The following is a 26,138-nucleotide window of genomic DNA, read 5'->3' as shown; positions in this document are numbered from 1 at the left end:
TTGCCATGCAGTCACTCTTCTCCTTTGACGGGTAAAAACAAACCACAGGTGATATACATTTAAATTTAGACAAGACTTTAATGATCATTTTTCACTTGTGTATACAAAGCAGTTTATACAGATTAGGGAGCCAAGTTAAAACAATTTGTTACAATTTAGTACCTGGAAAGTGCAAAAGTACATTTCAAATACGCTGAAATAAAAATCATGCTGTACATTATATACTGTATTCATAAATAATCACAGATATACACACATCCATTTGGTGACAGTCACAGAGAATGTTGCTAAGACACAAAATAGTACTTTTTGATTTTGCTTTGAAGTCCTATAGTCTTGGTTCCCGTTGAATCTGTGGAGGTTTAACATCTGGAATGCTGCTTTCATTTGATTTAAGCTAAAGTCGGGGACGATAAGCTTCGGTAATGAGAGAAACCTAGCTCTATGTTAAAACCACACTGGGATAAAGGCACTCCGTTTGTTGCAGTCGTGGAACAACTCAAACAGTGGTCTTTTGTCTGAATGACGAATGTGGATGAACGAAAGATGAAAAACATTTTATGCACCTTTCACAGAAATCTCATAAAGAAGGACACAGATTGGTCTTTGCACACCATCTCGCTGTGACATTTAAATAAAAACTAAATACAAAATCATGTTCCAAAAAAAAAAAAAAATGAAGAGACAAAAACACTAGAGCAACCCTGTGTCCAATGCTGAACCCATGAGCCAAAACAATCAAAGGCTGCCTTGGCTCACAGAAACTGAGACACAGCATCAACAGAATTTGGCTATAAAAAATAAAACATGCATCACTGGCATGTCCTCAGACACACACACTCAATCAGACACACACACACACACACACACACACACAGGTATGGTGCAAAAATATAAATCACACAGTCTCATCCACAGGAACTTCATACTGTGGCTTTTTGTGATTTGGATATTACAGAGTAAAGAAATCACATTCACACACTTGAACAACACATCTTCCAAGCGACCGAGACAAGGCATGCCAACCTTCTTGATGCCCCGTAAATAAAAAAACTCCTCTGAAATCAGTCACTTCACAATGAGCAGGAAGGAGAATGAGATGTAAAAATAATAAAGGATGGTAGTTTCGAGGCAATGGTGAGAGCTAAAGGAAAGGGAGGGAGTTCAGAAACATTGACTGTCACAGTTAAGCTATAGGAAGACTAGAGATAGAGGGCTGGCAGAGCAACTGAGACAGGACAGAAAAACAGGAAGAAAGCATCGACAGCCACCCGACGAAGGAGCTGTATTGCTGTTAACACTGACATCTCATAAAGCCCTTGAGGATTTCTTCTCTCTCCTTCTTTTGCAGCTGTCTGAACAGTCAGAACAGTTTAAAAAAATGCCATCCCGGTGTCTGTATTCACGAGACAAAGTGTGATTTTAACAACTGCTACTTTTACTTATAAATAAACACGGATTCAAGTAACTTAAAAACATTCGATGAAGTGTTTTATGACTTTAAAGTCACTGTACTGCTGTGATAAATTCACATGGAAGCTTCTTGTGTTTGAGAATGTAGTGTTTTGAGTTAAATGAGAATATTTTCTTTTACAAAACTATATCTTAAATGACATGTCAACACGAAAAGGATAGTTCTGATTTCTTTAAGTGGGTTTGTGTGAGGTACTTATCTGTCGTCAGTGTATTTCGTACTGTAGACGTCAGACGCCCCCAGTTTCGAGAGGCAGGCTGGAGTCTGACACAGATGCTAAGCAGTGTACAGCTGTGGAAGGGGGCAGCAGGAAAATGTATTTTAGAATAACTGTTTCTCTCAATGGAGTCTGGTGGCTTTGACGAGAACATAGATGAAAACTGAGGCTGCTCAGGGCTTTCCCGTCGGATCTGACAATATAGCATACATTTCTTATGCAAGACTTTTGTAAGCTGGCTAAAATACATTTTGCTGCTGCCCCCGTCCACAGCAGTACATGCTTAACTTCTGTGTGGGCACTTCTGCCTGCTTCTCCAAACTAAGGGTGTGCCGTCTGACATCTACTGTACCGACTATGTATAAACACCTCATACAAGCACACTTCAAAAAATCCAAACTGCTCCTTTAAAGACGGATGCTACAGATGTTTCTACAACAAAACAAGTCAGCTATATCCAAAAGTTAAAAAAAGACTTCTCCATCACCATGTCATCTACCTAATCTCAAACTGGACCAAAAATGCCATGCATACCGACAGATGCCAAGTTGGTGGGCACATGCATAAATCTGTACGAACGAACAGAACAACCCAAATAAAAACAATAACAGCAAAGAAATCAACAACAGAAAACAAATGAAAATCTCACACACACACACACACACACACGCACACACACACACATATATATATAAAAACGCATAGGAAAGGCAGAGAGTTTGGTCATGTGAGTGATGGAGCCGTCTTACTGCATAAGGCTGCTGTGTGGCAGCTCTGAGGCAACCATGAAAAGTCTCAGCCTACAGAGCACAGGCCCGCCTGTCTGCACCGAAGGCAAACTAAGGGGGGCAACAAGGCCACTTGAAACTATATTTTGACAGAGAGCATGGCATTACACTGCGCATGCACATATACACACACACACACACACACACACACACACACACACACACACACACACACACACACACACACACACACATACAGGAGAGCAGTTAGCGGATCGATCCTGTCAAATTTAAGCAGAGACGGTCAGAGAGCACACAGCGCCTCTGCTGGAGAAACATTAGGCTGAATGTGTGGTATCATGTAAAAATGATGATGACTAGCTGAGGGATGAAGAGCTGTGGTGTTTGGGAGTGGTAGGTAGTGGTGAGGTGGTGCTAAGACTGGCACTACTTCTGGATTTGAACAACAGCGCCAGCGCCTTACGCTCAATCAAAAGCAGGAATAAACACACATAAAAACTGGACACATGGACATGCAGACTTTTTGATGCTCAATGCTCTAGCACCCCAAACACCACCCATTAAACTATGGAAAGGTGCTGGAGGAACTGAGGAGAGTTCCTCAGACAGAATGAACCAAACTGGTGATTGAAGTATGGAGGCGAACTGGGTGACAGGAGTGAGGGATGTGCGCAGAGGGGAGGGTTGAGGACTCGGGGGGACTGGGATGGGTTCAGTTGTGGTCGTGCTGGGTGTTGTACATCGTCTCCCCCGAGGAGATCTGGGTCAGTCTCTTGCTGGAGCCCCACAGCTTCCGTGTGATCTGGCCCGAACGCATCTGAGAAGAGTGGAGGAAGAGGAGGAGGAAGTGGGATGGAGGAGAGGGGGAGAGTGGGGAAAGAAACAGCGTGAAGTCAAAGGAAACGGGAGGGGGAAAAGGAGGAGGGATATGATTCATGAGTGATTGATTAGTTCATTGGAGCTCGATTGACTTGTGAAGCATTAAAGAAATAAATCAAAGCTTGATTCACTTTGGTGAGAAAAGATGAAAAGCAGAAAGGTGCGATGATTCACGTCAAACTACTCAGAGGGGGACTGCCTGTATCAACCTCCCACATCTACACTACCACACTATTTACACTATCAAAACATCAAAGTCTATCTTGGCGCAAGGTTATTAGTTTGCATTATTAGATTGTGGCTACACTGTTAATATGGCTTGAGTTTGCAGAAGCGTTAATTAGTGTTAAGTTTGTTTCACAGCATATTTGTTATAGTCGTAGAGTACACTCAAACACATAACGTAATGACACTTCAGGTAAACAGCAGGGGATGGAGTTTATCCCAGGTCAATGGCCAAATCAAGTCAAATATTGCACAGATGCCAAACAGTTTGAACAACCAGAATGAGGTAAGCACAAAAAGTTGTTTTCATGTCACAGTTGTGGTTCTAGTGGCCGCTGTGTGTGCTCAGCTGTGTGCTGAAGGAATGTGTTACATCTGTGTGGCTCGGATGTAAATGTGTGTGGTGGTTTTGTTAGGGAGCAATGAAGCCAAATGGCTGACTGTGGGCGACAACCATCCCTGAGAAGGAGAGGTGACTGTGGATTAAAAGGTCTGAGAGGACACTGAGGCCAAGCGTTGCAATACAGGTGATATGTGTAGGAGGTTTATCTGTGTGTGTGTCGGATCTACAGCAGTGGGAAGGGACTAGAGCCTCTGGGGTTTATGGGAGCTGGAGGTGGGACTGAACACCAGCTGGTCGCGCTGGTGTAGCAGGCGGGTTGGTGAGCGAGCTCGAAGCGGGGCCAGCAGGGGGGAGGCCATGAGCGGCGATCCCTCCAGGCTCTGAGCGATGTAGTTCCTCAGCGAGTTCTTTACCTCCGCCGGCTTGCCCACGCCCACGATGATCAGCTTGCCGTCCTCCAGGCCCACAAGGACGTGGCTCTGCTCCTTGGTGACAGAGACGCAACGCACCGGCACCCTCATGGCCATGGGCTCCACACACAGAGACAGACTGGGCAGGAGAAACAGTTATTTCTACAATGTCCACATGTACGCAGGCTGCTGTTCCACTCTTTTGGTGTTTAATCTAATAAAAAGACAGTTTTTCAATCTGATATTAAGTTGAAAGATGTTTAGAGTTTTACCTGTAGAGGTCACGGATGGACAGGTATCCCTGCTCGCTGCCGATGACTACATACTCCCCCGAAACACACATATCAGTCACCTGCTCCTTCAGAGGCTCACTGCAGAGGTGCTTCCCATTTATAGAGTAAAGGTGGATGGCGTTTTTATCCTGGGAAGAGAAAATAAAACACCTGTGAATAACATTTTCAACTTCATCTTAACAGACACGTGTCTGAAAAGCTGCAACCCTAGTCCAGCCAGCATGTAGGAAATGTAGTGTGAAAAAACTGTGTGCCCACCTTGAGCGTTGCTTTGCCCTCGAGACAGGTGTGGACCAGCAGGTGACCCTCCCAGGACACGGCCAGGTGGAGGATTGAGAGCGGCAGGGAGCTGTCACATGGCGGTCGCAAGCAACGCATATACTGACCCCGACGCACCGTGTGGATGATCACTGTCCCATCCTGGGGCACATCCAGTGGAGGAACACATAAACACAAACACAGTGAAACTCATTTTCATTCATGATGTTAAAATTAATACCTATATATTAATACCTATACGTTATAACAAATAGTTCAGTTTCCCTCCTGACAGCACTCCACTGTTGTGCTCTACTTTTTGTGGATCAAACAATATTAAATAAATAAAGTCCCAGCTTACTTATTCAGTTTTTAATCACAGAACGTCAAACCTGAATGCAAAGCCTGCTTTTAATAATGAGAAAGTTTCAGTCAGCTGTAAAAGTTGGCTGAAAAGACTCAACTTTCATTTTAATTTTCACAAAATCACAAAGTACATTTGGTGTTGTACTGTTGGCAGTGCTGAAACTTCCAAATTAAAAGTATTCAAAGCCACTGAACACCAAACATTACATCAGCTCATTAACTCATCCTGTGTTTGAACAGTTTTCCAAGGACACACATGATTTGATCTCCAGCATGGCAGCATCATTCACTCAAGATGAATTCACATACATTTGCAGGATGAGATGAACAAAAAAGCACACTCAGTCTGGTGCGTTATCTTACCCGTGATCCAGACACAGCCATGTCCAACTCTGTGCTGATACTGACACTGACCACCTCATCCGTGTGTCCGTACAACACCTGAACTGGTTTGGGACAGAGACCTATGGGAGCTCCGCCCTGCGAGACAAAGCAAACAAACAGAACAGAGCTGGTTACAGTCCATAGCTAAGTAAGTGTCTGTCTAAATCAAGCTAAAATTTTCTGCACATTTCCTGAAAATCTGCGAAAAAAGAAAACCAAAAACAAATGCAAAACACCCCTTTACTTTGGGAACATTAATACAGGAGGACGTAATTATTCAAGGCTTCCAGAGTAATGAACATCTTTAGTATCTGCATGTTTTATGAAGTTAGATCTATTACTTTAAAACTCTATTTGTAAATCAATATCTGTCATAGTGTATAAGTGAGTGCTAACCTGCTGCAGAACCTGCCACACCATGCAGGTTGTGTCTCTGGAACCAGAGATCAGGTGGATGCCGCAGTGGTCTGTTGACAAGCAGGTAACAATGTCTAGAGGAAAGGTGAACAAAACCACGAATTACAACAGGACATACACAAAGAACAAACTGCATCATAAGCTGAACTCAAACTGTGAATTCATATCAGTTATTACACACCAGGTTACTGCAGCTTTGTACTGTCAATCTTATTTCCAGTTTACAAACTGTATCTAGCAGCCATCTGGTGTTGTTATGGCGACTTCTTACACCAATATGAGGAGGAGCTAATTATTTTGAATGGCGACCTACATCAATGTGTGTGTTTACCCATGTGTCGGATGTGTTGTCCCACAGTCTTGCCCTTAACCAGAGAGGTGACCCGCAGGCTGTTGTCCCAGTGACCCCCGCTGAAGAGCAACTTGCCATCATGGGAGACCACAAACAACCCTGATGTTACTTCCACCCCGGGGGCGAAGGGTCCAGAGAGGAAACGGTGGGTCCTAGGTGAGGACAGTGAGAGGAAGACCAACAACGGGAGCTTAGAAAGATTTTCCAGGACACAACATGGTGGTTTACATTGTTTCCATGGGGCTACTCTGCCGTAAATGTTCTGCATTTGCATGTGTGCTGTGTGTGTGTGTTCTCACTTGGTGTTGGACACTGTGGGGTCCTTAATGAAGGTGAAGTAGTTGGAGATGTTCTTGTTGTAAGGCAGCCACCCATGGGTTCCAACGAGGCAGTTCTGACTAACCGTCACCTAGAGACAGTGCAAACACCAAGAAGACATCACTGTCTATCGCCTGGCCTTCATTCATTCATTTGCTTACAGTATAAATGGAGTAGAAATAGTATGAAACAACTGAGGCTCACCATGGTGTCAGGGCTCCCCTGGGTGATGAAAGAATGGGACTGATTCTTGGGCACCACGGCCTTAACCAGCGGCACATTGTCACTGATGCCCTGCAACGTGACGGTGAAGAGAATTGAAAGTTATTATAGGGGGATACATAGTAAAATACATTTTAATAAAAACCTAAAAACACTGAGCAGTACCTCAACAAAGAAAGACTTAAGGTCGCTGAGGTGTTCAAACATGTTGAGAGGACACGAGTCCAGCTGAGCCTTCCTCTTCTCCACTTCCTCCTGAGACAGGCGCACTGGATGGGGCTCCTACGCCGTCACACACACATACACAGAAGTCTAAATTCATCAACACAGACACAGATTCTCATTGGCTTGAGTCATAATAGGTTTTGTGCCTCTGGTGCGTATCTGTACCTTGAGTAACTGGCACGGTGTCTGTCCAAAGTTGCTGATCATGCCCTCCAAGGCCTTCCGCTCTTTTTCATCAGTAATGGCGTCCAGGTCCACCGCCCCTGCAACACCAAACCAATCAAACCACTGCACTGACAATTCACAAGGGCGGAGGTCTGGACATCATTGTGGCAAACTGCTTTCACTTAAATGTCTCAACAAGCAGCCTTTGTAACAGTGGGTACACTTAAAGTAAAAGTGATCATTTTGCATTTTAGAATTAACTTTTTCCCCACTGCACTTAAAATACAGTTACAAAACAAAGAATAAAACCATGATGTGACATGACAGCGTGACAGCTGTTTGCTTTACCCTCATATGTGCAGTAGTAGAAGACGTTGAGGGCCTCCACTGCTGCAGGGCCCTTCTGCTTGTAACCAAAGATCAGATCGATCCACTCGTGAAGGTGGGCTGAGACGTACTCCGACTCCTGTCACAGAACACATGTACACTGTGGTCATTAACAATTAACAGACATGTAGCCACTACAGGCACAAAACTACTCCTTAAAATCCCACAAAAGGAATAATCCACACAATATATGATTATTCAGTTGGTGTTTGGCTGTGATAAAGTGTGGACAGAATATTCGCATTTATCATCAAATATCTGACATATGAAAGGTAAAATATCAGCTCTGGTGTTCGTTCCTCACAGTCAAAGACCAAATGCTGGACACTCTGCACTGCTGTAGAGGTTAGAGTAAGGTTTTAATCATAGTTATCATTCATTCAATATTAACCATTTTTCCTTCTTGTGTAATATCTACTGACAATATGCGTGTTTGGACCAGAGGAATTTTTTGTAGTTCCTTTTTGTTGTGTCTTTGCTCCTATTTCAGAGTAGATACTGCCAATACAGCCATGTAAACGACAGACAACATAAAACACATACAACACCTTCTATTAATAAAAATGGAAGAAGACATGGACCATCGATAGAAATACAATGCGGTTTTGACTCATCAAAACGACAGTGACATTCCCATATGAAGCAAAGTTGCACTAAAACTGCATCTCACCAGGGCTTTGCGGTGCTTGTAGATGAAGTCTTCAGGGGATTTGGCCCATTTGGGCAGAATAACATCGTTAACTCTTTCCTTAGAGATCTGCAGGCGACCCAAATCAAAACCTATACGACAGCAGCAACAAAGGACGAAGCAACAGAAAGAGGAAAGAAAGATGTAGACAGGAAAAACGGTGCGAAAACAAAGGGATCAGAGAATTAATACAAAACATATTTATGACCATACTAAAAGAGACATTCAGTATCTTCTCTCCAAAAATATTTAATCAAGGAAATAATAGGAGGAAGCAAACTGAGGCATTATGTCTTGGAATCTATCCACTATGTACTAAATCAATACACCAATCTGAGTCCTATAATAGTGATCATCTGCAAAGTCTGAATCTCCTCTGATAAATATTTTCTAATTCTTTATGTATTTTTTCTACACATCACAATTACACATTGCAAACTCAGCTTAAGTGTTATTGCTGTGCCTCAAGGAAACATATCCTGCCACCTTAACTTTACTGGCAGTAGTCGACAGTTGTGTATACAATATTTTAAAGCGGTTGAAAAGAATACTCAATACTCAAAACTTACCATTCTGGTTCTCAAGGAATTCAGGGAAGTAGAAGAACTCAGGGATGAGCTCCTTGACATCGTTGGGGTTGTCCATGAGGGTCTGCCACGTCGCAGGGATAGAGTGGAACTGGCGGTCGGCACAGTCAAACCTGAGTGTTGGCAGGACAGTACAAAAAATGCTATAAACATCAGCTATGTGCTAGTAAATACATGTCTAAAACTTCCTCCAGTGGACGCTATAATAACAATCAATATCATCTGTTTAGACTCCTCACCGTCCACTTTGCAGTTGGATGTGCAGGGAGGTGAAGGGCTCCACTCTGATCAAGTAGTGCATCACTCCAGCAGCGTTTGAGTAGTGGGTGCCATAATGGAACCTGTCGATGGTGCCTGTCGGGTCCTCGAAACTTTCATACCTATGGACACGATTAAAAAGTCAACTTGAGCCAAATGGATTGCGCTTGAATGCTTTAATGATCATTTAAAGATGAGAATAGCTGAAGTATGGACTGATGAAACATACTTCTCTCTAACCGTCTTGGCATTGCGTTCGTTAAGCACTGCCACCGGCTTCGATAGGTCCCTGAACACCCGAGGATCAGACAGGTCCAGCTCTTCTGAAGTGTAGTCGGCAAGAATCCAGGGAAACTGACACACACACACGCATCAAGTTAGCTCGAATATTACCATTCACCCAGTCACCACACTTGTACAGTAACGTGTTCAGTGAGGAACGTACCACAGGATACTGAGCCAGGTTGTTGTACGTTCTGCCTGCGATCGTGTTGAGCTGCATCAAGTAGTCAAAGTTGGAAATCTCCCGGTTCACCCATTTCTGTGCCAAAGCCAAGTTTGATTGTTAATTTTCTCAGGTTAACAGAAGACATGAAACATCTTTGAGTAACACACTGTAAACTGCTTGATAACTGGGCTTGGATGGGATCACAGTATCACAGTTGTACTTCAAAGCTCTGCATCATTGTTTTCTGACCTGTGTAAGTCCAGAGGCTTTGAGGAGCTCCTGCGGCGAGCGGGTTCCATAAAGACTGAGGGATCGTAGCAGTAACATGCGGCTGTAGACCTTGTTCCTCACCTGTTGATAAGAAAACTCAGTCTTATGACAAATTATCTTAAAGGCAAGAAAGGATCAAATATTGGTCTGTGATCACAGGCTCAAACCTAATTCAACAGAAGTTAAATTTGTGATTAACCTCTTTTTTGAAGTTGAGGAAGTAGTTGGTCTGGTCGATGAGGAAGATCTCCAGAGCTGAGCGCCGCAGGTTATAACGCCGCAGGTGGACCTCTCGGATCTGAGACAGGGGCCATTTGAAGTCGTGGCCCACTCCTTCGGGAAATAAGTAGACAGTAACAGTGAGTGAAGGTTTAGTGATGTTTTCCCCATATGTTCCATCCACCTGTCTTACTGTCTCCTCACCTTCCTCTTTCTCCTGGCTGCTGTCGTAGAAGTAGATGTGCTGAGTGGTGAGTTCTAGGCGGCCAGGCACCACGTCCACCACCGTCACCAGCTCACAGTCCTCCCACAGCACCAGCTTCTCCTTCTGGCCCGCCTCCTCTGCTTCAACTCTGCAGGACAGAGAATGGAAGGTTGTCATTATTGACTTGGTTTCTATTACGTGAACACGGTTGTTTTGTGGTTGTTGTACTTAGTGACTGACTGGTTGTTGGCAGCAGCGGGGTCGTCCTCCGGCAGCTCCAGGATGTCGTCTTCCAGGTCGCTGACTTTGACCTGCTTCACAGCCTCCAGCAGCAGAGACTCTGGGTTTATGCGCTGCTGATGGACACCTGAGAAAAGCAAAAGAGACAGGAGAGGATTTATCACTGAGACGAGGCATCCGGAGATGGTGCGGTGGTTAATATAACATGGCAGTGCAGGAAATTAACTGCTTAGGATGCTTTTCAAGGGCTGACAAACAACAGAAACTTACCTGACAGGACATTACACCTCACATTTTCTCCCCCAGCTCAATTTCATTCCATAAACAGAAGATTTATAGTTTTAAACTTGCTCATTCACAAAATAAACATAATTGAAAAATTGGGAACATGCTAGAACATGCTATACTAAAGACAAAATTCATCAGTCTGACAACAGCGCTTCAGATAAATGTTTAAAATGTGGCACTGTGACACTGACTCCCTCATACATGCTTTTTGTTTTGTCAACAATTTTGAAAGACTCGGAAGAATATTGAAAGATGGATTTCAAGAAGTTGCAACTGTAAAGTAGTTTTGCACCGATGAACGGCAATGTGTCTCTTTCAAAATGTTGAGAAACAAGTTACCCAACAGGATGGCAAATTCTTTTTTGTTTTTAGATTTATTAGATACTGAAATTGCAAAACTCCTTAACTCCAAAAACTTCTAAATGGAAATTATTAATGAAATATAACTCGAGTAAGGACAATGTCAGAGAACAGCAGCAAAGAGAAACAATATAATAAGATATGGAGCTCAATTTATGAAGTTCTGTAGATTGAGTGAGACAAAGACACCCAGCACCCAATTCTAGGGAACCCTTTGTAGCATCTTTATCTTGCTCCTGAGGTGCAATATCTCCTGTGATGACAACTGTATGTGACTGTATGGTACTTGTGAGTCAGTAATTCAAACAGTGTCAAATCATGAAATTTGATTTTCTTAAGAAACAATGATTATGTAACATTTGAAATATGAAATGTATTGTAGTCACTCAAAGAAAAACAATTATGAGAAATGAAATAATACATAAAAGTCTCCTGAAGTCCTGACTCGACAACATGCTCCCTCTTGCACACAACTTAATAAGGCAAAAATACCAAGCAGAGTGGATCATCCTCCTCATCGAGGAGATGGAGGGGAAGGACACGAATTCAGCTTAAGGAGGATTTTCAAGGTCAGTCCTTTTAATCTGTTTATCAAGGGTAGGCTGGATGAGTGTACTCATGACATACTGTACACACACACTCATCCCTCATCCATTCACTATATATGTCTACTTAGCAGGTAGTTTTTGCTGCCAAGTAGAGCCACCAACGTGCAAAATTTCGATGTGCAGCTAAATTTACTCCATTCCAAGTATAGAGAGGGAGTGACGTCTTACCCAGGTTGTCTCTCAGAGCACTGGCCTCTCGGTGTGGGTCAAAGTTGTAATTACGGACCAGCTTCAGTCTCATGCGGGAGAAGTTCTCAGCACTGGACACCCTCCAGTGCATCTCATCCTGCTGTCTGTTAAAAGTAGTTACAAAACACACTTTAAATATGCCCAAAGACAGCCATTACCTGCACATCTCTTATCCTGAAGTTCACATGAAGCTCCAGTCGACAGACTGAGATGTTGATATATTTTACTACAGTAGATAGTATACATTGGAAAAAGACAAGAAATGCAGAGAAGCAGAACAGTGAATGTCAGTACCTGTCAGCCCAGGGCCCTCTCTCGCACACCAGACCCCGGCGTGCTGCCTTCCACTGCCTGAGGGTAGCACTATTCTGGCTGTGCTGCTGCTTCAACATGCTGTTGTAGCGGAGGTTCTCCTGGCGACCTCGTCGTGAGAAAGGCTCCACAAATTGCTCCTGAGGGGAGTGAAGAGTGAGAGTTTATGGGAGACAAGCTTTGGACCAAAGTGGCTTCAGTTATTAATCATTTATTGATGATCCAACTAACCTGGAAGCGGATCTTGCTCTCACCCCTCTCCCTCTCTCTCTTATGCAGGCTGACCATGAAAGCCTCATAGCACTCCTTCCAGTACAGAGCCATGGTCTCATGGCCCTGGCTGAATGTTTCAATTTCATACTGCTTCATGTACGGGATAATCTGGAGACAAACAGAAGTAAAACATTTCCATAACATTTTCCTGTGAATTTATATCCAATATAATCCAAAACTACATCTGTAAATCTCATACATATTTGTCGAGGTAGACGCGCCACTCGGGTGAGTTGCAGTACAGCTTGAAGTCTTCAAAGAAGGACGGGCTGCCGTTGGTGTCGGGGAGCTGGGGGAGGTGCAGCTCCATGTAGAGGAGGCGGTGGACTTTGGAGAGCAGCGTTCGCAACAGAGGAACCAGGAAGGAGTACGTCTCCTCCGTTTGCTCCTGAATGGAGCGCCTCAGGATGCACTCCACCTTACCGAGCAGGTAGCAGGCCTCATCCTGGCTGGACACCTCTTTAGTCTGCAGGATGCAGTTGAGCTTGGCAGTGGCCATGGCGCACACCTGGGACAGAGGTCATTTATTATTGTGCATGCATGGGCTTGCTTTGTGAAAAATAGCCAGGAAAAATACACGTGACGGTATAAACATGACAGAAATGAGATAAATATCTCACATCAGGGTCCTCCTGAGCCATGAAGCCCAGCAGTAGTCTCAGTCCAACTTGAGACAGTTGGAACCACTGAGTGCCAGCCGAGTACCACACCATGAGGCTGTCCATCAGCGTCACTGTCTCCTCCAGCACCTTCTCTGTCCACAGTGCTGGATTGACGAGGCCCTCAGCCTGCAGGAAGTCTTGTACCATGTGAAGCAACCGCACTGCGTTCTCTGTGTGCTGTGGCAACGTAGCAGCTGATGCCTCACGGTTATCGCTCACCGCCCACTCCAGCATTCGTTCCATAAGACTTTAAGGAGAAAGAGAGGGCACAAAGAAAGGAGGAGAACACTGTTAAGATACTGTGAGCAAGCATTCAACATGTATTTTAGCTCCTGTCACGTTCAGCGCTGTCAGCAGTCGAATAGACGCCTAACCTGAGTTTGATTTGGTCGACAGGAAGCAGCAGCTCGTTGGCGGTTCCCAGTTTGGTGAGAGCTGAGAAGACCTGGCCACGCTCTAGCCACGCCGAATCATCTGAACCTTCTACGCCGCGCCACATCACGCACAGCACAATCTCCAGCAGCATGGTGCACAGCTCCTCCTCTGCCCGCTAGGGGGCGACATCACACCAAAAAGGCAGAAAAATGAGGGTTATCATGAGGATAGATTAGATTAAATGCAATATCATTGATCCCTCTGGTGTATAAGCACAGCAGTAAGTAACAGGATACAGCGAAGAAAAATAAGGACATTAATAAGAAAATGACGGTTGCTGTCACCAGCAGTTAGGACTAGGTGTGTGTGTGTGTGGATACTATTCCTTACATCTGTACTGAATGTATTCTAATACCTTTTAAAACCTTATGACAGTTTATGAGTTTCAGCATGATCCCCTCTAATCTGTCTCTTGACATAAACTGCTCTGTCTACAGAGTAGATGATACTACATTTATTTTGGCTAAATTTATTCTGCCAGGCAGATCAAATACTTTGTCACATTCCCCGACCAGAAGTTCTAAAACGACATATTTAATTCTATAACTCATAGTCTCCTGCCATGGGGAGAGACAGGTCATCTCTCTTCCATCTCTACCCTCACACTGAAATGACTGAAAAGAGCTCACTGGATGAAAGTCGGCGTGGGGCTCCCTGAGGTGGCAGTGACATCTCACCCACTGAGTAAGAAGCTCTTGCTGATTAGTAGCAATAAGGCAACCTTGAAATACAAACTCTCATATGAAATAACGAGGGCAGGGGTTCAGCAAACTTGAACGTTGTTAGTCTTGAGCCCTGCTTTCTAGCCTGTGCAAAACAAGCCTGCCTGCTGTAAACAACAATGTAATAACAAAACTCTCTCCCTAGCTCATCCTTTCTGTTGAAGATAAAAAGCATCACAAAAGCGGCAATCTCACCTCAGCGTTATTAAAGGACTCCCCCAGTGAGATGTTGTCACTGAAGAGAAAGCTGTCCTCAGTCAGGGAGGAAGTTGCATCTCGATCCCCGGCACTCCCTGGGAAAGGCTTAGAGCTCTCCAGTGGCGACGGTGTGCTAGGCATGCTGCCAGGCGTTTGGCTGCCGCTCTCCCCGCACTCATAGGCCTGCAGGTGGGACAGATCCAGCGTCAAGCCCCCTGACTTTCCCACCACCCAGGGCTTGACGTGTAGCTGTGGCTCGGTGGAGGCACAGGAAGACGGCGTGTCCAGCAGCGAGATGACGTCGCCGTTCTCTAGGCTGTCCACAGACCGAGTGTCACCTATGCTGAGCCGGTCGTCCTCCAGCCGGTCCAGGCGGCCGGTGCTGCCTGCTCGCGTCCTCCTCTCCAGCGGAAGCTCTAGGCGGTTGGTGCTGCTGCCACTGGGCCGGCTCAGATCCAGGCTGCAGGCGCTGATGGTGTCAGCGCCCCGCAGTGGCAAGGACCCTTCACCCCGCAGGTAGAGTCGCATGAGAGTGTCCTGCCAACACTGCTGCCTTGAGATCTGGACGGCAGCATCTTGTTGGGATTGTAGCAGCTGGTACACCTGAAGAAAGACAAGGACAAAGTTCAATGGGATGTAAGGAAATAATGGATGAATGGAAACAGGGCATAAGGAGAAGAGAGGAAATAGACAGTAATGCAGAATACATTTGACCATACTGATCAATTGCCGGGACATCCAGTCATTTCCTGTGTCCGCAGTTATTCAATATACTCTATAATTAATAGTGTGAGTGTGTGCAGGTTTAAGTGCAGGTGTTTCCTCACCCTCTTGCAGACTAGGAGACGTACACTGGGTCCGGCCCGGTGAGTGAGCTGGACCAGAGCCATCAGATCCTTGTAGTTCACTACAGAATCTGTAGATATAAGACACGCAAATTTTACATTAGCGCAGCTGCATATGGTATTGATCTGCACTTCCATGTGCTAACACTATGGTCTGCGTTTTTTACTAATGACAGAAGGGAGAAATTCCGTCTACTACCTTCGACATAAAGCCTGAGCTCCACTGATCTGTACAGAACACTGGTCTGACATTTTTTCAGCCTCACTACAAAGCTGTTCAGCCTTGAACTCCAGTGTGTGGTGATGTGAATATGACTGGAGCTGAAGTAGGAAGGGTAATCCACACTCTGCTTAAAGAAAAACAAATAAGGAGTACTAGCTTAACACTCCATGAGTACTCATGAAATTGATTCTATTAATTCAAGGAATTACACAAAATGGCACTGGCCTTAATGGACCACAGAGAATACACTGGTGGGATGAAAAAAAAAATCGAAGCACCCCTCCTCACTGAGCAATTAACTAAAAGCTTCAACCTTGGCTGAATACATTTAATCTAAGGGGAGATTTATGTTAGTGGGGGAGTTAACTGCTGATAAGCAAGACTGACCAGTAGCACTGTATTTAATGACAGTAGCTACTGAAGCAAGTATACATAGACAGAAATCTTCTAAATCTCATAATCCTTTTCTTATTATTTGCGCATACTAAGTGTCAAAACCTACACAGAAGAGCAGTACAGTGTAAGACACTTTAGAGAAGCTGACCTGTGTGGAGGACCTGGTTGAGGAGACAGCGGATCAGTGTGGGAGTGATGTTGAGCTCAGAGAAGAGCAGTGACAGGCCAGCGTAACCTGCCTCCCTCAGCCTCAAGCGCTGCTTATTCTTCTCATAGACGCGGTCACAGCGCAACATGCGCTCGAACAACTGTGCAGGAGAATCAAACATTTTCTTCAAATCACTTCCATCAGTTTTATTGGCTAATACTGCTGTTACACATTGTGGTATATTTCTGTTGAGTAGGCTTGTTAACAAGTGTCTGCGGTTGGATATTCTGTGTAGTTCTGAGTGAGTTACCCCAAAGTCACTTTCACACGTAGGTGACACAAATGCATCAACACTGTCAGACAGTTAAGGAAGGACTGTTAAAGGAGCTGTATACAACATTCAGAGCGTATCTATGATTTAGAGCCTGGGCTGGGATTGCCTGCACATGGCTCTCAACATGGAGGTGTCTAAGTTGGCAGCTAACAGTTAACAGTACTAACAATGGCTACAGTGCTGACAGAGCTAATGGCGTTAATGTGGGGGGTAATAAGAGGGTTCACGTTCTGCTGAATGATGTGGGTTGGGGTGGCATTATAAGCAGTAACTGCTGTATGAGTGCAGTGAAGAGTGACTCACATACACTAAAATTTGCTGGACCAGCTACCACAAAAAGAACACAGAGAGGGAGCACGACTTTATTCTCTGCTCAGGACGCCATTACTCCAATACACCTTTACATAGCATATCATTTGCTGCTACATGAATGTTCAAATTATCTCATACAGCTCCTTTAAGCTAAACATTTGTAAAATTCATGATTGATCATGATGAATACCAATAAACCCTAAGAGTTTATTTAAATTCCCTGACTCGAATACCTAATCGTGACTTTTTACGACGCTGTAATCTGTCAAAGAACTTTAGTGAGTATGTCCTAGGTGTAGCTAGCTGTAGCCCACCTTGAAGACGAGCTCTCTCAGTCGATCCGAGTGCTTGTTGTTAAGGAGGAGAGCGTAGCAGGAGTCAGCTGCCCCGGGCTCAAAGAGGAGCAGGAAGAGCTGGTCCCTGGCTGGACTGGTCTGGAAGAGGCTGATTAACAATTCCAGCAGCCCACACAACTGCAACACAAACAGACACAACCAAGTTTAGTTACTTTTACATAGTGTTGATGGAAATCATAGCGCTAAAAGACAGAAAGAAAAACAGCTTATCATGCACGCCATATCACTCTGAGATTAACAAGCACAGAGGTGCACCTTTAACCAAATCTGGAAGTGCTTGTATTGCAAGTTTTATATCTGGACGAAGATGATGCTTTCATTGAGTGAGTATTTCATAGTTTTAACATAATTCACTAAGTGTAGTGAAGACTGATGAATGGATAAATACTATCAGATAGATGGCAGATGTCTTGCAGTGAAGGAGGATCATGCGATTATATTGACCATATGTTCATAGAGGGTGATGTAAGCTTCCACATATAGTCCTGCGGTGTAAGAGGATATGCAAAGTGACAGACAAAATGAAAAACAAGATGGCACTAAAAAAGACGAGAGGAGGGGAGGAGGTGTGACAAGAGGAGGAAATGAATTTCAAAATAGGTGACAGATACAGAGTCCTGTGAAAACGTCATCTAGTTGGTGTCGGAGCATTTTCAGTCGGAGAGGAAAAGTCAAGAAATTAAGTGGTTTGTTACGGCTAACAGCCACTGGTGGGTTTTGCTTAAAGAGAGGGAGAGGTTTAATAATAATGCAGAGCGAGAGAGGCTGATAAAAACAGCTGCCAGGAGGGAAACAAGCTGACAGCTTCCTGAGCAGGCATCACTGCAGCAAGTCTCATAGGAAAACAGAGAATCCTGTAGTGAAAGGTCATCTTACCTCACAATAAAACCCTCAAATGGGAGTGGTTGGCAGTTTGACAATTCACGGGTCATCTGGCAAGCATACACTAATAAAAACTTAACCTGCTCCAAATGTCTTAGATGTTGGACTGACACACCTCAAAGTATTTTGTTTTTTGGACTGGTTACCTGCAAGCTAAAAATGAATTAACCTTTTGTGCACAGTAAATGTTGTACTCACATTATACGACAATCATTTCAGGCTACTGTATTATTTAGTACAACAGGATACGCAGGCATGATTTAGTACTATTTCAATGCATATCATAATGATCATTTAAGATTTTTTAAAAGATATGACATGTAACTTTTTTCTGCATTAAATTGTCCACAAACAACAAGACCAACATGATATATTTTGATAAGAGTTGTGTTCTTGCATTGTCCCAAACGTTTGGCCTGTCAGCACCATAAACCCCCTTTGCACATGCGTCAGGGTTGTTGCTATCTGCCAAAAGCTGTCATAAAATGACTTTATATCCAGTTTTAAGGTACATTTGGATTCTTAAGCTATCAGAAAAATCAAGCTTAGCAAATATTAGCAGCATCTCAGCTCCAGCCCCTTGTGTGCCAAACATCATAGAAAAAACATTGATTTAAAACAGGTTTTTAATGGTTTGAATCGCCAGGTTGGTTTGTTTTGAAGTAGATGAGAGCTGTGCGGATAATTCGTCTCACAGTAAAACCCTATTGAAAGGTCTGGATCTTAAGTTATCAGAGAAAAAAGTGAGCACACATTAGGAGAAGCTGGGCTAGCTGCTCCTCAGCGATGAGCCAAACAGCGTTGGAGAAACTTTGATTTTGAATGTGCTTGATTCAGTGTTAATCACCTGGTTTGTCTACTTTGAAGAGGAAGAGACCTCGTGGATAACTCAGCTCCTAGTAAAAACCTCCAGAATGATGAACACTAGAGGAATCCTAACTGGGAGAAACTGACTGCAAATACAGCATTGCTCCGTCTTTTGTTACAGTTTTCAGTGAGAGACCCCCTCACCTGCTCCTCATCTCCAATGGCAGCGATGTATCCCAGAATGCTGTGCATCTCCTCCTGTGACATGCCCTTGCTGATGTAGTACTTGACGAGACTGTAGAGAGACGCCCGGATGGTACGAATGTCGTCCTCAGTTAGCTCACTCTCTTTAGTACTGTTCTTCCTACAGTACAGAGCAGACAAGGATGATGTTTTGTGACAAAGAGACTAAATATTTTCGACAAGTATGAACTTTGGGAAATGAAATCTCACCCGTAATAAAGGCGTATGGTGTCCAAAAGGAACTGGACGCCATATTTTTTTCTGAAGTGCTTCCTGTTATCTTTGATGACGGTGGACATGTACTGGATATGACCTTCATCAGAGGAAAACAAATAAGCACAGGATAGAATTGGTAACAGAGGCAAACACTCTTTCTTTGTTTCATACACAAAATGCAGCAGCATCACATCAAACAGCCACAAAGATGTATAAATTGTGACATAGATACATTGAAGATGTGACGGAGAATATAAAGTAGTAATCCAGAAATTGAAGGACGGCATCACTCACACTGTCCTTCATCAAACAATAAGGAGCTAAATCTTTGGAGAGTACAGTAATTTCCTTTCTTCTTTGCTTTCAGACACGTGCACACACACACCCACACAGATCTAACCTATGCGCAGAGGGAAGTCTCCTTTGTTCCAGATGTTGAAGTTGAACAGTAGATGTGTGTGAAGCTGCTGCAGCAGAGCCTGGTTCTTCTCATACGTCACCTGCTCTATCAGCAGCTGCATAGCAACCAGCACGCTGACATCCACATGACCTGCTGGCAGCTAAACACATACAAAAACAACAGATTGGATTTCACTACATTACGTTCAGTTATACGCATATTAACCAGCACACCAGCAAAATGATCCAACACAGAAAGGGGGAAAAAAGGCACAAGATATTAAAGGGTCCTTTTAAGAAACAAAGCGATATACATAAACACATATGTAAAGCCCCATGAACCATGATAAGGCTTGTTGGAAAACAAACCTGACACCCATGACCCGGCCCCACAACAAAGATAAGGAATATGTTGGAATGAGGAGATACCCATTAGTGGTTTATTTTACTTTTATCATTCACAGGGTGTGGTTACTTTGCCTAGAGCAACTATTACCGCACATTTTATGTTATCTGCGTCTCTGTGGAGTCTTTCATTTTCCCATGCTGCAAATGCTGATTCAGAGGTATTTCCTCCGCCCCCCCGCGATAAACAAATAAATACTAAAACACATGCACCACACAAAAGATAGAAGACGACAGAGGGAATAAAGAAAGCTGCGGTACGAAGAATGAGCAATCAAGGGAAACAGACAGATACAAAGGGAAAGACAAACAGACACAGAACAAACACAGACGGGGACAAAAGCTATCTGAGGCGATCTCATTTCACAGGAGGAGGTAAAGCAACATTCATAATTCTCACACCATACCAGTCTCATACATTATGAACAATATAATAAAAGCTAGAATAAACCTCAAGTCAGTCAGCAGATTCTTAATTCCCCTCTCACAACCAAACTAATCCACTTTGAATAGGGAGAAGAACAAAAGCGGTTTATGTCCTTTTTGCATCGACTAATAGAAAATGGAGATATTATGTAATTACTGCATTTTTGAAATGCACTCCACTGGCAGAAAATGACCAGAAATGCTCTTAAAACATCCATCTCAATCTTGCCTCCTGTTTGTGGAAAAGCAGGACAATGGAAATTGAACATCTTAAAGAGAAAGAAACTTTATTGCTCAAACAATTAGAGCCGAGCTGAAATTCATGAGAGTGACTCATGCAGGATTAGTATTATCAAGGGACCCATGTCTTCAACTCAATTAGGGAACTTGTATTGTTTTAAAGTCCCAACTTGCAAAGAGGCGTGAGATTTATGTTTCTGGTGTAAACTGTCTCTTGTGGTCCTCGAGTATGAATTGCAAACATTTCATATTTCTATTTCAAACTGGTCTGCTCTAAAGGAGAACTTTATAACTTCAAAACTGTTCTCCTCGGACATATTGTAATACAGGAAAGTGAGGGAAGTATGGTAATTACATGCTATCAGTGTAATGCTTTAAGTCCCCCTCCACTCAAAAATGAGTTTATCTTCTGTTTATGTCCCTATGTTTGACATTTAACACATACTAACAAAAGGAATAGACTTCAACAGGACACTGGCAAAGAAAACTGAAACCTCAGAGGAGCGCTGACTTTTTACACAAAATATAAAAGCCTCAGCGAGACGGAAATAATCTATCTGACATCTTGGATTAGACCCCTAAAGCCAATTTTGGTGCACAGCAGACAACTCATGAGAGTCTGACTGAGGCTCGAACACATATGGCTGAATCACTCCCATTTTTCCAGTAATGCTAGCGCTAGCCATCTTGAAGTACACTGCTGTTTCACTGTTCAACATAGCACTAGTCTACCATAGCCAGACCTATCTCCACACTTTGTTCTAGTGCGGGAGTAAGTAGGGAGCAAAACCGTAGTGGGCAGGGTGCACGGCCAGATCTAGAATTTCTCAATGAGGGAGAAAGAGTAGATCTGCTTCAAGCCCTGTTTCATGTCTGGAGGAGATTATGCGAAATGTTTTTAAATGTGTAAACTAAAGACTCATAACAGCCTGGTTATATAATCGTGTGCATAATTATGATTAAATAGAGACCTTCTGCAGCAGGGCTCCCAGTGTGGCGACACCATGCGAGTGGAGCAGATTATCCTGGTTGATAAGGTGTCTCTGCAGGAAATGCTTCAGCACCAACAGGAAGGTGGCCACCAGATTCTTCTCCAGGCGTGCCTCTGAAACAAAAAATAAAAAATACATATGTTTCCATGTGTGCCCTGGTGTCACAGTTATGAAAATGAATATATACTGTAGGCCACGGAGCAGACCTGAAGCCCTGTTGGATGGAAGGATGACCCAATCTCCCTCGGCTGGCGTCGTCACATCAGGGGTGATGAAATCTGACCCAGCTGCAGGGTCACTGGCCTGTTGATCTGGCGTCATCAGGGCCAGCTGCTCCAGTATGGGCATGAGCACTGAGAGGCCACCTACACAGTTGATCATATCCTGCCACAGATGAAACAGCAACACATATTCATATAAAATATTCATTTGTGCAGATCAAGTTGTAATATTCCTCTGAGCACACAGCAATTACGAGACAGCCAGAGCTGTATGTTCTTCCTACCTTGATATCCCAGTTGACGACTTTATTCCCAGTCAGGCGTCCATGCAGCATGTTTGGAGACAGATCTAAACAGATGGGGTTCCTACACGCCTGGTGACAAAGGGACCATGTTTAGTTAACAGATTTCTGTCAGATAAATAATACGACTGCAGTAAATATATCATTTTATCTTGATACAATCATCCATGAGACTCTGCACAGCAAACGTCCACACTCCCACAAAGGAAACACACATGACTGTCTTAAAACGACCTGATAGGACTGTATGTGCCTGACTTTCAAGTTTTAAGACAGGATGACTGAAACCACAGTGGACTTATTACCTTGGGCGAGTAGTGCAGCAGCAATTTGGTTGAAAGGTCGCCAAGTTCAGATTCTTGGGCTTTGAAAGGAGAGATGCAATTTGGACCTGCGTAGAAGACAGGAGGAGAGTGAGAGAGAGAACAAAAAAATAGCAGGCTTACTTTTTCTTTAATCTTTGTAAAGATTTTGTACACCTGAGACTGAAGACTGAAAATCGACCAATTCCGGTCACTAGTACATCTTTAATGGTCAAACTGCTGCTGCTTCACTGTTCTAACAAACACTACTGTAAGCCTCCTTTATCCCACTACATTTTTCTCTCCTCATCTTCCTCCTCTCACCCCCTGCTTACCAGCACTACAGATGGCTTTTATGTGGTTGGGCTGTAGGGGTTCATGAAAGACCATGACACTTCCCAGCTGGCCCTGCAAGGAGGTAGGGCTTCCCCACTCGCTGTCCTGGGTCCCTGCAGAGATGAGCTTAGTCACAGACTCAGGCTTCCCCCCCAGCAGCCCCCCCCAGGTCTGTGGCGACAGGATGCCACCCAGCGAGGAGCGAGTGGTGGGCGTGGTGGCAGAGGAGAAGGGGGGGTCTGGGATCTGAGAGGGCGGAGGGGTGGTGGTCCGGTTGCCTGCTGAGCCGATGCCGCAGGAGATGAATGGCTGTGGGTGGAGGATAATACATCGAGGTCGGGGAGTGATCATAAAAAAATATGAGCATATAAGTAACATTTTTTCTTCGTTAAACATTAGAAACAGCATTCCTATCTGAGATATTCAATCATGGGTAGTCTCACCTCTGTCATGGTGGGATATTTGAGGGGGGCAGATAGTTTCTGCTGTCCATCTACATAAATGTACACAAGACTCTGCCCAAACGGCCTCTTTCCCGGTATATGCACCACACCGATGCTGTGCTGTAAACATAAAGTCAGACAGAATTTAGTCCCTTTAATCTTCAGTGTTGCTCTCTTTAATCAGTCTACAAGACGTTTGGTTAGAAGGTGCTAATCTTCTAAATGTAGGGTGCCATCTGTGTTGCCAGACTAAAGGATATTCACAACATTTGGCCTAAATGTTCCTATAGAAGGTGGGGGGTGTTCAAAATCGATCTTCTTCAATACTGATTGCAAATGTTAGTGCTGAGTGCTTTAAAAGTGGATTTTTTTTTATTCTGTCTACATTTCCATATTGCAGTGGCACCACCCTTTCAGTAAATTATGTCAACAGCTGATGTCATTAAAGCTGACGCACCCAGAGAGAGTCACAGAAGCAGTAGTCGGGCAGCATGACGGTGACGTACTCCTTCTTCGTGCATACAGCCACTACCAGCACACCGGCTGAGCTGATGAAGGCCTCAAACCCCGTCCCTCCAGGGGTAAAAAAGCTGTATGGGATGAAATACATTAAATACGAAATATAAGAAAACAGCCTGAGCAAGGCTTGACATAAAATCTGGCTCTTCAAGACTGAGAAGTCTGGGAATTTCACAAGAACTAATGAATATGCCATCACACAATGATGCTAGACTTTGTCAAGACCAGACATTGCGATTAAAATGATCTTGGATGCTCTTGTGCTCCAGTTTCTCTCCTCAATATGGTCTCTGTCTTTGTTCCTCTTCTCTTTTCCCCTCACCTGTACAGCTGCTTCCTCTTGTCCTTGCTGAGCGGGCCCAGCTGGTCCTGATCTAGTGACAACCAGGCAAGAAAACTGAAGGCAGAGCCTGGCCAGCGCTGCACCGTTGGAACTACAATGCCAGCCATGCTGGGCGACAGGTCAAAGTACTGCATGGCGCATTCCAAGCCCTGCTTCCGTACCATGGCCAGGAGGGCTCTCAGGGCAGGTCCTACATAAGGGTGTGCTTGTGTACTCTCTGGAGGCCTGAGGAGGCGTAGGAGTCCTAGAAGTTCCCTGGTGCTCAAGGACTGGGAGCCCAGTGAGCCCACCAGGCCAAACAGGCTCTCGGAGCAAGCTCGGTGAAGCCGTTGGTGTCGCTCCAGGCCTGCCAGTGCTCGTATGACCATGGCCGCATTAACGCAGGTGGCGCGGGTCTGGCGATTGAGGCAGCTGAGGCGGCGGAGCCAGTCGGCGGTAAAAAGCTGCTGCTCCGATGAGTCCAGCTCAGGGAGCCACTGGACCAGCAGCAGCAAGGGCTCCACGTTACTGATGCCCAGGAGCCCCACTGAGGTGTGCTCTCCCTCCACCGCCTACACAGAGAAACACACATAAACAACAACAAGGTGAAGACACAGAATACACACACACACATAAAGAAGCAATGTGTTAGAAAGTGCCATTTGTTCAATCAGACCAACAAATATCCAAAAGGAAGACTAGATGAAAGAAACACCAACGACAATCTGTCTCTCACCATGTTCATCAGCTCTTTGAGAAGGTGCCGTGATGGCTGGCCAAGTGAAGTGAGCACTTCATACAGGTGATTGTAACCAATCCTCTCCTTGAACACCTCCTGCAGGGGTGGTCAAAATACAATCACATGGCATCTGGGCACAAACGATAACCTCAGTTCTGCATAAAAAGTAAATGAAGTGCACAACTCTTCGAAACTTTAAAGGGATAGTACAGATCTTTTGAAGTGGGGTTGAGGCACTTATCATAGTTAGTGTATTGGATATAGTAGATGTCATCGGAACACCCCAAGTTTGAAGAAACAGACTGGTGACCAACATGGGAGCTAAGCAGTCTACTGCTGTGGAGGGGTCAGCAACAATACGTACTGTAGCTACCTAAAAAGTCCCACCTCCGAAAGCGATATTAGTTCAAGAGTGTGCTATATTTATAATATTTTTACCACTTTACGTTACCGACAGACAGCTATTTACGACAAGGAACTTAAGCCAACAATTCTCTCAATATAGCATACACTTAAACTGTTATACATTTTTTTTTTTAGGTGCGACTTTTGTTTAATTGGGTAAAATACGTTTTGCTGCTGCCCTGCATCCACCGCAATAAACTGCTTAGCTTCTTTGTAAGCACTCGTGCAGCTTCTCCAAACTGGCATGCATGTATTTGTGTTCCCATTACCTTTGCAGCCGGTGATTTGTGCATCACTGTTGTCAGGGCTTTGATGGTTGCTACAGCGAGGGAGTCTAGTCGCCCTTGAAACACCTGAAGAAAAATCACACTCGTCAGTCACTCACTACAGCCAATCACTTATACTTTCTGCAGGAGAGCATGTACGAACAGATGATTGGACACAAGTCAAATCTCCTCTTATTCCACATCAACACTGTAGTACTTTAACAAGGTGACAAGCATGCATACAGTTTGAAGCCACATTCAAAAATAAGGCTTGTAGTGCTAAAATGATAATGATCAACTCGTTTGAGACACTGAATACAACATGCATCTCACTTGGAGGAATAAAAGGGAGACTTAAGTAGATGCCCTGGAGTTTGATTCAGTTAGTGTACGCGTGTGAGTGAAATCACTGA

General features: G+C 44.2%; 1 protein-coding gene across 2 annotated transcripts in view; it reads right to left on the bottom strand.

Annotated features, from left to right (window-relative positions):
• Positions 1-64: 64 nt before the first annotated feature.
• nbeal1 (neurobeachin-like 1) overlaps positions 65-26,138 on the bottom strand; it is a 46,500-nt gene continuing 20,426 nt past the window's right edge. For both annotated transcript variants that reach the window (XM_050063149.1, XM_050063150.1), the window contains 44 exons: positions 25,729-25,812; positions 25,052-25,150; positions 24,316-24,887; positions 23,932-24,064; positions 23,475-23,594; positions 23,031-23,340; positions 22,699-22,784; positions 22,376-22,465; positions 22,077-22,254; positions 21,850-21,983; positions 19,809-19,968; positions 19,403-19,505; positions 19,154-19,313; positions 17,219-17,377; positions 16,259-16,418; positions 15,474-15,562; positions 14,644-15,249; positions 13,666-13,841; positions 13,250-13,538; positions 12,829-13,137; positions 12,588-12,737; positions 12,339-12,496; positions 12,024-12,148; positions 10,600-10,726; positions 10,359-10,507; positions 10,135-10,268; positions 9,915-10,016; positions 9,663-9,758; positions 9,447-9,571; positions 9,199-9,339; positions 8,942-9,072; positions 8,355-8,464; positions 7,646-7,763; positions 7,298-7,395; positions 7,073-7,189; positions 6,890-6,979; positions 6,667-6,776; positions 6,347-6,519; positions 5,995-6,089; positions 5,578-5,694; positions 4,849-5,010; positions 4,570-4,718; positions 4,301-4,436; positions 65-3,257 (listed from right to left, as the gene is read on the bottom strand). In XM_050063149.1, the coding sequence (XP_049919106.1) occupies positions 3,153-3,257; positions 4,301-4,436; positions 4,570-4,718; positions 4,849-5,010; positions 5,578-5,694; positions 5,995-6,089; positions 6,347-6,519; positions 6,667-6,776; positions 6,890-6,979; positions 7,073-7,189; positions 7,298-7,395; positions 7,646-7,763; positions 8,355-8,464; positions 8,942-9,072; positions 9,199-9,339; positions 9,447-9,571; positions 9,663-9,758; positions 9,915-10,016; positions 10,135-10,268; positions 10,359-10,507; positions 10,600-10,726; positions 12,024-12,148; positions 12,339-12,496; positions 12,588-12,737; positions 12,829-13,137; positions 13,250-13,538; positions 13,666-13,841; positions 14,644-15,249; positions 15,474-15,562; positions 16,259-16,418; positions 17,219-17,377; positions 19,154-19,313; positions 19,403-19,505; positions 19,809-19,968; positions 21,850-21,983; positions 22,077-22,254; positions 22,376-22,465; positions 22,699-22,784; positions 23,031-23,340; positions 23,475-23,594; positions 23,932-24,064; positions 24,316-24,887; positions 25,052-25,150; positions 25,729-25,812 (7,035 nt within the window). In that variant the 3' untranslated portion in view covers positions 65-3,152. The remainder of the gene's footprint in view (positions 3,258-4,300; positions 4,437-4,569; positions 4,719-4,848; positions 5,011-5,577; positions 5,695-5,994; positions 6,090-6,346; positions 6,520-6,666; positions 6,777-6,889; positions 6,980-7,072; positions 7,190-7,297; positions 7,396-7,645; positions 7,764-8,354; positions 8,465-8,941; positions 9,073-9,198; positions 9,340-9,446; positions 9,572-9,662; positions 9,759-9,914; positions 10,017-10,134; positions 10,269-10,358; positions 10,508-10,599; positions 10,727-12,023; positions 12,149-12,338; positions 12,497-12,587; positions 12,738-12,828; positions 13,138-13,249; positions 13,539-13,665; positions 13,842-14,643; positions 15,250-15,473; positions 15,563-16,258; positions 16,419-17,218; positions 17,378-19,153; positions 19,314-19,402; positions 19,506-19,808; positions 19,969-21,849; positions 21,984-22,076; positions 22,255-22,375; positions 22,466-22,698; positions 22,785-23,030; positions 23,341-23,474; positions 23,595-23,931; positions 24,065-24,315; positions 24,888-25,051; positions 25,151-25,728; positions 25,813-26,138) is intronic.

Source organism: Epinephelus moara, chromosome 15 (genome assembly GCF_006386435.1).
Source record: "Epinephelus moara isolate mb chromosome 15, YSFRI_EMoa_1.0, whole genome shotgun sequence".
In the NCBI taxonomy this organism is placed as follows: Eukaryota; Metazoa; Chordata; class Actinopteri; order Perciformes; family Serranidae; genus Epinephelus; species Epinephelus moara.
This window is presented reverse-complemented; position numbering and strand designations above follow the sequence as displayed.